An 11,316-nucleotide genomic window follows, 5' to 3' on the forward strand; every position below is an offset into this window, starting at 1 on the left:
TTATTCACTGTTTTCACCACTTGAACAATTTTGTTATTGCTCTAACCAACGCAAACTCAGAAAAAATTAAAACCAGATAAAAACCACCAAAAAGAGCTGGAATGCGCACCAGTTTCAAGACTTCAAGGCTTTAATCCAAAAAACTTTCCAACTTTAGCTACACGCTTTCGGAGGATACAGGGACCCTCCTTCTTCAGAAAACTAAAACATAAAAACAATGTAACACAGGTTTAAATACATGCTCTGTCAATCATTACCAATAAACTTATTAATAAAAAACACCTTAATATGCTTAATAGGTAAGCTTAATATATAAAAAACGAGCCAAAACAAAGGTAAAACAAAACCAAAAGGCAGAGACATAAAAAACATTAGCATAAAGACCACATAAACTTTCATCAAAAAAAGTTCTCAACTTTAAAATTGCAGTAAAAAAATACATACAAATACTTCAATGAATAATATACTCATCAAACCCTACAACTGTATAAGGAAATGTTGACATTTAAACCACATGGTATTACATTCTCATATTAAATATAAATATTATTACTTAAAATAATAATGATGAATGTACCCAGTAATAGTTGAAAATCAATATTAAACTTTATACAACCTTAATAGGACAGTGTGTCGTGTAAATGTGACCAAATGACATTAAAAACTTTATAGCATTTTCATGCTTACAGTGTGCACAAGTGCACACTATAATAACTATGTATGATAGTGCATATGAAAAATGGCACATACGAAAGTCAACTAAAAATGGACTTACAATAACAACTGTCACAGAATACACTTATACAACTCATCCACCCAACCCAATACCCGTAAACCAAAAAAAGTTTACTCAGTCAAACAACCAGGAAAGGAAGGGGGTTTATCGTTTAAGGGCTAAATATTTAAGTAAACACCCAATCGAAACATGGTCATTAAGTCCTGGATGAATATAAGATGCTGTACGAATCTGCCAGTACAATTCCTCCATCTCCAATTGGGTTTGCCAAGGGCCACCCCGATCATCTGGCCTGACTTGTTTCAGGACAGTGAATTTAAAATGTTATTGCTCTCACATTCTTTCTCTTTCATGTTGTCTGTTGTGACCAATTGAGATCTCTCTTATTTCGTCAGAAACATGTATGCCTGATTAGATTTATAGGCAGTAATGTCCCTTCTCAGCTTGGACTGCTTCCTCAAGATTATTGTTGCCCTGTGCCTATCCGCCTTTGCTTCAACACCATTATACAATTCAGTAAAGTTTTTGAAACAATTGTAACTCTTGATACAATCATCTAAGATTTTGATGTTATTTCTAATCTTAGTGATTTCTTTCTCATGATGTTCCACCAAAATACGCATCATAGAGAGCCTAGTCTCATTATACAAGTTTATCACAGTTCTACTTAAACCATCTCCTAGTGTCACACAGTTAGGGAATTTGGCTGTCCTTAGCCCTTGCGGTACTATTTTTTGCAAAATGCATTCATTCAAGTACTGTACTTCCAAACTCAAAGTCACATGTTTCATTACCAGTCTCTCCATTTCAAAAATACTTTTCTTACATGTAATGATATCATTTGACTGCTTACTTACTGTGTCGTTCGCAGCCACTTCAACCATAGTACTAAATGGATTTCCTTTTTCTTTACAAACATAAGTCCAAACACTGCCTTCTACAGAACACTGTCGCTCACTCTCCTCACCATTTCGGTTCATGAGAATCTCGCCACTTCTGCAGTTGGAGTCCTGACGTAAAACATCATCATTTCTTGTACTTAAAGTGCCCGCCTCTGATTTTTTGTACTGTGGATGTACCTGACACTGTAGGCAGTCTTTTACTATCTTCGTGATAGCATCCAATAATTCTTGTTTGAAATTTGGTGAAGGTGAAACATCACCACCACTTTCAACTACCAGGTAGGTTGATAGATTAACAAGACATCTTGTGAAGAAATCTCCGAGGCCATAAGTTGTTGTTCCGCACTAGGCAACACTGACAAACAAAACAAAACTTGAAAAATCAAACGCTTCAAAAACCAAAAAGAACACCAGCACGAACCAACTTTCCAATAGCCACACTCGGACAAATAGACTTAGAGCTTTCATTCACTTTATTAACGTGAACTTCATCAGAAAAAACATTCATAGACCCACCCCTTCCTTTTATAATAAATTAAATTAAATAACAGGAAATGATGTAATACACAAATCATAAAATGACATGTTATAATCTAAATCAAAATAAAATGATAATAATGAATCCTACTTAATGTCATGTAATTCAACATAAGTACTTTAACTATACATTAAAAAACATTTCAAGTTAATAACTTAATTTAAGCCAGGTAATATATCCGCCCCAAATAGGAGCTGCCAAAATGCCTCTTTGCATTCCAATATGTTATTTAAATCCCCAGCTAATAAAGCTTTATCAACACTATCTAAAACAAAAAACTCAAACTTTTTGAATGTAGAACAAGAAAGTGCATGTCTAGATAGTGAATTAGTCTTATCTTTTTTCTTTATAGCTAAGGTATGCTCGTATACCCTACGTTTTAAACTTCTCTTAGTTTTCCCTATGTAATAATTTTTACATGTGGTACTAATGAATCTACATATTATATTACCAACATTAAGTTTATGTTGGAATCAACTAAAGACAAGGACAGCAACAACGCCCGTGTTTGCTCCAATAAGAAAGGAACTTTTTGTTGTACGAATTGCAAACAATGTAGATTCATTAGCAACTCATCCTTTGTTATTGTGGAACATTTGAGACACACTTTTTGGGCAAAAAAAGTATTACAACTGCAACACTGAGTGTGTGGTTTATTTAGCTACTTGTACCACATGTAAAAATTATTACATAGGGAAAACTAAGTAAAGTTTAAAACGTAAGATATACGAGCATACCTTAGCTATAAAGAAAAAAGATAAGACTAATTCACTATCTAGACATGCAGTTTCTTGTTCTACATTCAAAAAGTTAGAGTTTTTTTGTTTTAGATAGTGTTGATAAAGCTTTATTAGCTGGGGATTTAAATAACATATTGGAATGCAAAGAGGCATTTTGGCAGCTCCTATTTGGGGTGGATATATTACCTGGCTTAAATGAAGTTATTAACTTGAAATGTTTTTTAATGTATAGTTAAAGTACTTATGTTGAATTACATGACATTAAGTAGGATTCATTATTATAATTTTAATTTCATTTAGATTATAACATGTCATTTTATGACTTGTGTATTACATCATTTCCTGTTATTTAATTTAATTTATTATAAAAGGAAGGAGTGGGTCTATAAATGTTTTTTCTGATGAAGTTCACGTTCATAAAGTGAATGAAAGTGCTAAGTCTATTTGTCCGAGTGTGGCTATTGGAAAGTTGGTTCGTGCTGTTCTTTTTGGTTTTTGAAGCGTTGGATTTTGGAAGCTATTTTACTTATAGGAATAACTTTTTGTTCTGGCTCTAGCATCAGTCTGCCGTTTCACTTGTACATGTGTTTGCAAAGGATGCTTTCATGACTATGTTATTTATTCTTTTTTTTTGTGAAATAATATATATTCTAATGTACTTTAATTTTTAGGTTATGAATTTACTGATACATTGTTGTAAAGGGTTATCAGTTCTTGCCTGTTGTATGGTATGCTTCTGACAAGATTTTATTTTCTATATTTTTTTAAGATTTACTATAAATAATCATATATCACTAAATTATGACATGAAATATCTTAACTAAAACATTTATTCATAATAAAATTGTACTTGCAAACAGTTGGCAACATAATATTGTTAAACAGTATAAAATAAGTGTTTTTTGAACCTCCCAATGTGAGGACTCATCACCTCATCCTAATCTCAAAATATACTAACTCTGAAGTTCTGCAGACTTACAGGAAAGTGAAAAAGGAGTAAAACAAGTCCCATAACATATAAACAAAACACAACATCTGTGTCAATGGAACATTCAATGTATGACTCTGACAGAATAAAACAAAAGGTCCAGATGATGCATTTCCCAATCTAATAAAAGAAAGAAATCAGGCACCAGACCACATCAAGGTGGTTCTGCTTAATGCCAGGAGTCTAAATAATAAACTGCCTGATCTTGAGAACCTGCTATATTTGGAGTACATATGTGTGGAATTTATTACAGAAACTTTATTTAAAAATACAGAAAGCAGTCCTTCCATACCATGGTTTTGCCCCTATCACACCTTTTGGTCCAGTGGTAACTGTGGTTGAGTATCCAATTTTGTTAAGGAACGCATCATTTCTAGGCAAATCAATGGAGACCCAAAGACTGAGATCCAAGTCACACCAAACTGGACCAACTAACAGAACACAGAGTATTAAAAGACCCTTCTATGCTTCCAGAGGAACGTTAGGTTTCTAAACAAACTGTGTGAAATTCAAATCAACAGAAATTCCATTATCCTTGGACACTTGTAACTCCTTGATGATAAACTGCAAGTCATGCCCAACAATTCCTCAAATTCCCAAACAAAAATTCTCTGGACCAAATTGTCAAAGAACCTGCTAGAGGATAAAATGTTCTTGACCTAGTCCTTACCAACTTGGTATCCCATGGTAGTCCCTTCTGTAGTTAAATCCTATCACAAACTGGTAACATTTTCCTTCAAACCTCCAAACAGATCCAAGTATCACAAAGTTCAGAGATTTCAAATGTACAAACCTTCTACAATTATGTGATGAGGTCTCTAAATTAAAGTTTAACTGTATTACCCAAGACAATGCCACAGCAAGAAGTTACACAAACAAATTCTGTGCACACCTAGATAAATGCCATGTCCTAGCAGTTCCTACCAGATCCAAAACAAATGGGAAGTTTAAAAGTAAACCAGCCTGGGGATGCACATGTATAAATAAGAAATACAATTTTAAAAAACTTCTTATTGAGGTTAACATTAAAAAGGTAATGAAGGAACTAAAAACACTATCAGGAAAACAAAGGCATCCCATGAACTTAGACTAGCATCAGAAGCTAAAGACAATTAGAAATTAAGCTAAATTAGTGTAGAAAGGGTGGTGTGAAAGGGGCAGTTGGCCTGGGTGCAAAGTACTAGGGAGCACAATTGACAGTTCCTGCATTATACCAAAATGCTGGCAGAATTTCTAAATCTCTATTTGTTTTGTTTGCTCTTCAATTAAGACCTGAGCTAAGAGAAGACCGGATCTGTTGTAAGTTGACTTTGTGTAGTAAAAGCGGAAGAACTTATTTTTGCTCTTCACCTGAACAACTGAGGGGGGCATGGATATCACTGCTGTGGAAAGCCAGTTTCTACAGTGAAAACCAAAACTTTTTTGGGGCATTTTTCTTATTGAAAAAGCAGAGGAAGTAGAGTGCTGTTTCAGGGATCAGCACTGGGCATGACATGTGCCAGATACAGATGTGTTTAGCTGTGTCAGTAAATTGAGGAATAATATCCAGCAAAGCTGAGAACTTATACAAAATGTCACTACCTGCCTGGATGCAGTAGATCTAGCCATCATACTAGCAAACACCTTCTGTGCAAATTTCACCCCAAAACAACTGTATAAAGCCCACATATCCCAAAGTATTTCAAACCATCTATCATAACTAAATTAAACTTGCTAAAGGTACTCTCTAAAACAAAAACATATCATCAATAGGGGCCTGATAACATACCTAGATGGCTAATAAATAGTGCAAAATAAGCCCCAGCCAGCCCACACTTACAGCTATTCAAACTGAGGTTAGCTACTGTTTTTTCCCCCTGAAGTCCAGCACATAGCTGTTGTGATGGCACTTCACACAGGTGGACCCATTAATGACCCCAGAAACTGCAGACCCATTAGCCTGAAAATTACTTTTTTTGCTATATGGATTCCAAAATCCAAACATCAGCTGGCTCCTACAAAGATATCTGCTCTATACTGCATCAAACATAAATGAACCACAATCCAAAGATCTGAATTAACCAAGGGAGGTACAAGTTAAGAGCAAGAGCAGATTAGTCCTTTGCCCTTCTTGATGAAATTATACTACAATAGATGGATATGATAAATAGTTTCTGGAATCCCTTACCTTGAATGCTGCACAATTTTGCCCTTTTTTTTCTCATCAACATAATATGAGTATATGATTGGTGCTACTCAGAGTGGGCATTTATAACTTCTACCTATTCCATGCAAAACTAAAATAGGAATTGAAAAATACCTATGAATGGTTATTTTTTACACGTCCTCATGAAATGTGACGAGCTCTCTAAAGATAAAACAGAGCTGCATTCCTGTATGTCACAACATAAGTTTTTCTTTCTCATGATGTGTGTCATCCTGCTTCAGTTAAATGCAATGGTGTGTCTGCACAGAAACAGGTATTCTGGTTTTCATATTTGATTTTCTACATTAATGTCTTTGTAAATAAGCTGCTCTCCTCAAAGGGGAACGAAGACTTCGATGACTCAGTTCTTGAGAGGGTAGGTGAAGGGGTGGGGGATAAAGGAGTTAAACCATACTCTAACATACATAAGGGAGTGTGACTCTTGAATATGATAAGTATGCTTAGTGAAGGTTAGCACAGACAGTCATAATAATAATAATAATAATAATAATAATAATAAAATTTGAACATGGTCTGAAGCCCCCTGAAAGAAAACAAGTATGAAAGTATCAAAACAACAGTAAATAAAGCATATGAAAAACAATATTTTTTTCTAAGAAATATGTTGATGCTGACAGAAACTTCTTTCTGTGTGGTCATCTGGTTGGAGCCACATTAATTATCACCTTTAGGTTTTGAGTTTTAAAAGTATTCAAAGAGAAGTGTCAGAGAAAAAAATGTACCACAAAATACTTCTGTTATTTTTTTCTACTGTCCTTACCAAATGACAGTTTTGACAAGTCGCCAAGAAAACAATATCAGGTCCCAGCAGTTTTACTAGTTGCTTTGATGAAAAGATTATGTTGCCGTGGAAACTGAAGGCTCAGATATTGAAATGAATTTAAGTAGAGTGCTTTTCATAAGCAGTAATTTGAACCCCCCCCCCCCGCCCTCTTTTCTTGTTAAAGGAAAGAAGGGTCGGACTGGTTCTTATTTTCCTTTATTGCTTCCTTGTACTAATAACCCAGGACAACAAGGAAAATTGCTTGTAAACCTCCCTTGATATGGATGCAGTGATAGGAAAATTGGCAGTGGTCATGGATATTGGCATTACATATCTGAATGAATGCCACACACAGCAGTCAGCCCTGCTATCTTCCTGTGCATCTCAACAGATGTTTAAAGGGACAGCATTACTATATTCTTTATTCAACCAAAATTTTCTTTCAGAATTTCATGTCAAACATTGTGACTGTGAGAGAAGTACAGTCCTTTAGCAAAAACAGATGGCATGTGAGCATCTTTTCTTTACACAGGCACCAGCACCCTAGCTAATTTCCTTGCCATGGGTATCAGCACACTAAAAGGAGCAGTTCATGCCTTTCTGGGTGATGACTGATTAACTTGAGAAGTGAGGTAAAATCATACTCAATAAAAGTCACAATTCACTGTGTCCCCTTTAATTTATATTTGCCAATCAACTTTAAATCTTTTGAACAGATTACATTGTACAAATTCTCAGAGTAACTCTATGAATCCCCACATACTGATTAAGCTTAATCCCCTCGGTGTCATCTACTTTCCTATTACTTACTCTCAAGCAGGCAGACTCAATGGAGTCAACCACCTCTTCCCTGGTGTGGACCGAGAGGGAGAAACTCTTCACTTCCTTCAACTAGTACACAACAAAAAAATCGCTTGGACAAAATCACTTAATAAGAAATAGAAAATGTTTATGTGAATTGAATACATTTAATAAAAGAAAGCACACTGTTTTAGCTTTCCACTTCCCTGACTGTTTTACTTTATTTATTTATTTAATATGTTGTGACATTATTAAAGAGCTTAGATTTGGATGCATTCTTTAAAGTCCCCCAACAGTCACTTTTAAATGAGGGCATTTATATCCATCTGAGATGTGCAACAGGACAATACTGAAACATCAAATGGAAATTAATTTTATTATCTTCACTCTATATTTTAGAAGCTATCATGGTTCATATAAAATCTAAAACCGAACTGCAATTTGAAGACATGGCACTAACATAACTCAGGAACCGTAAAGAATACAGAAAATTCTCAGCCTGTGTGAGAAATTATATTTTCTTCAATTAAGAACAGAAACCATAGACAAGAAGGAATAGATCTCTAGAGATCTAACTTGGGGAGGTAGTAAAAAATGGTGAAAATATACAATGACTGCTCATTTTTACAGTTGGATTTATGTCATCCTCTGGAGTCATACTTACAGGATGCCCAGATCCTGGGCTAGCACAAAAGATGGTATATTTTCTGATGATGCCATTAGGCTTGTTGGGTGGAAGCCAGGAAACAACCACGCTGCTTGCTGAAGATGGAACAGCTTTGATGCCTGCTGGAGGACCTGGAACTGAATACATTGAAAAATAAATATATTATTTTCAAGTTCAAACACCACTCTCAGTCCATGCTTCAAATCTATTAACAGTAAGAGCACAGTATAAGCATGTGCCTGTTAGAGTATTAACCCACAGGAGTCTAAACAGATTTCCTACTAAGCACTGGGTTAATTGGCTAAGTTCTACTCTTGTGCTACCTTTTCTGTACAGAAGTGAACACAGATCACAGTACACACTATTTCAAAAGCAAGTCACCACTTTACATTAAAGAGTGGGCTTTGTAGACGTTGCTAAATACAGACTGTTTAAAATTCATACAACACAGTCCTTACAATCTTAGTAATAGTACTTTCAATACTCAAAACATTTCTTCAGCCTACCTTTTGTGCTAGGACCATATACCTCACACAACACCGTACAGCCAGCAGAAAAGAGTCCTGGTTACCTATACTGCTTGCTCTACGTGAATATTACCCATAGAGCATTCATTTCATCTCCACTGCAGTTGAAAGGCAGATCATGTCCATCCATTTACAAAGAATTTCTAAGCTGTGTTGGAGGTGGTACTTAGTCTCAGAAATGGGTCCTTGATGTATCAATTGCAGTTATCTGTTCTCCACTGGGAAATTTCTCACTGCATACTACATCAATTTCCCTCACTGGCTGCCCTCAGAGGTTTCAGATTTGTTCAGAGATGCAAGGCAGCAGCATAAGAGATAGAAAGCAAACTGTGTCTCCGTCATAGTAGGGGTGGTGGGGCTTGTCAACCCTTACTACCTACATATGTTCTGCTAAAGTCCCAACATGTGGGTTTCTTTCACTGTTAATACTACTTGGCCATCCAAGGGGATATGGCCTGCCTTACGTCTCTCACATATACTTCAATTTTGTTTTCTGCTAGGCTTCCTAATTTACAAACTACTCAGTCAAAAATAATTTCCAGCCTTTGTCGGCCATCTCTTCCGGTGCTCCTAAGGCTACAAGATAAGACCATTCCCTCCTTAAAAATTCTTTAATTTAACTTTCACTGTACAGATCTCAATTTTTCCAGCCCTGCTCCTCAAATTTGGAAATTCCACCCTACTAAATAGAAATAACTCAATTCTTACATAAAATTTAGATTTCATCTAAAAAAGTTCCATGTATTTGTTTCTACATAACTGAATCATACAGCTAATTCATTACTAAACTCTCCATTTGATAACTCCCATGCTAATTGTAATCTACTCACTGATGCATAGATGCAGAAGAAAATCTCTTACTGCCTGTCATCATCTTAGTATTTCTTATTACTTTCACTCCCTCCCATCTATTCTTTATTCCTCCCTCTGTCATTCCTACATCTTCTCCATTATGTTTTCAACTATTTTTCTTATCTCAGCATTCTCATCTCAGCTTGCACTATTAAACAGGCTTACAGTCATAAAGCATATGTTATATTTTCTACATGTGGTCATTTATGACATAACTGTCTGATACTGGCCTAATTGCAATTGTTTTGGAATAGTGTTTTTCACCCATTTAACTGCATTGCTACAACCTTCATTTATTTGATTGTTTTGCAAAATATTAACTTATTTCTTAATTTTTGTTGTTTGCTTGAGATGAGCCTGAAACTTGTATGGTGCGATCAGTGTTCTAACGCGTTTAACAAATTACAGTATAGTAAAAATGCATGCTAACTCTGAAGGGAAGCTCTTCCTGGCATCAGCCTTTTTCTGCCTTCAGAAAATATTATCTTAGACATATTTACCTTTACTATTTTTTCATAATTTTGTAGAACATTCATTATGTAATACAAAAATAGTATTTCTTTACTAGAGTGTTTAGTGCACAAACTTCATTATGCAGTACAAATGCTGTCACTAGTCTATGTACTGCTGCTGTAAGAAGTTTAGAAACAAACTGCCAATCTTGGACTGATGAGTCTTACAACTACTTTTGTATCTTTATATTAAAAAACAGTAATGCACTCAGACTACTGTTTAACCACCTTCTTGCAACACCTTGTATCCTTTTTATTGAGCTGTAAACCTTGGGCTGAGCCTGACAATAATCCATTAGGTGCTCTACCCTTTACAACAAATGCATAAATATATATAAAATAAACAAATACTTCACATGACTTATTAAAGTAGCCTCTAAGCCTTCCTTACATTCTTTATATTATGTCATTATTTCTGTATGTCTTGTATTTTAAAACCTAATATTCTTTTACTTGTTATTCACTTTAGATATGCAAATGCTTCAGTCATTATGGTCCCTCACAGTCTTTGCACTGCACACATATTAAGCTCCATTACTCAATTTGTATGCAACATGAATTTAATATATTTATTTACTCTTTTTTTCTGATAAAATATTTCATCCAGTTCAGTGTAATGGGGAAATTTACTGGGACTCAATGGGCAAAAGTCAGTGAAAATAATTTTGATAAGGATGCCAACTCTCTGCAGAATGCATGTGGTTGTGCATGTTTGTACACGTGCACACACACACACACACACACACACACACACACACACACACACACACACACACACACACACACACACCATCAACAAACACGCACATATACTTACTCACTCACTTACTCACTGATACATACACATCAAGCAAAACTACAATTTAGAGGTCAGCTAGAATACAATTTTGTATATCCATTCATGAAGAATATGGAAATGTGTCCATTCAATGGATGTGGGAAGAAACAAGAGCACTGAATCAAAACCCATAGGGACACAGGGAGGCCAAGCAGACTCTGTAGAGAAGGTACTGCACCCAAGAACCACTCTGAAAAATCAAGCATGTGTAGTAGCAACACTAACTGTAATGCTAATGTGCCACTT

General features: G+C 35.4%; 1 protein-coding gene across 1 annotated transcript in view; it reads right to left on the reverse strand.

Annotated features, from left to right (window-relative positions):
* The window catches only part of DSCAML1 (DS cell adhesion molecule like 1), a 1,743,400-nt gene that overhangs the window by 462,244 nt on the left and 1,269,840 nt on the right, over positions 1-11,316 (reverse strand). The window contains exon 14 of the mRNA XM_044080956.1: positions 8,339-8,478. Coding sequence (XP_043936891.1) covers positions 8,339-8,478 — 140 coding nt within the window. The remainder of the gene's footprint in view (positions 1-8,338; positions 8,479-11,316) is intronic.

This window comes from Protopterus annectens, chromosome 8.part0 (genome assembly GCF_019279795.1).
Source record: "Protopterus annectens isolate FY-2018-M chromosome 8.part0, PAN1.0, whole genome shotgun sequence".
In the NCBI taxonomy this organism is placed as follows: domain Eukaryota; kingdom Metazoa; phylum Chordata; order Ceratodontiformes; family Protopteridae; genus Protopterus; species Protopterus annectens.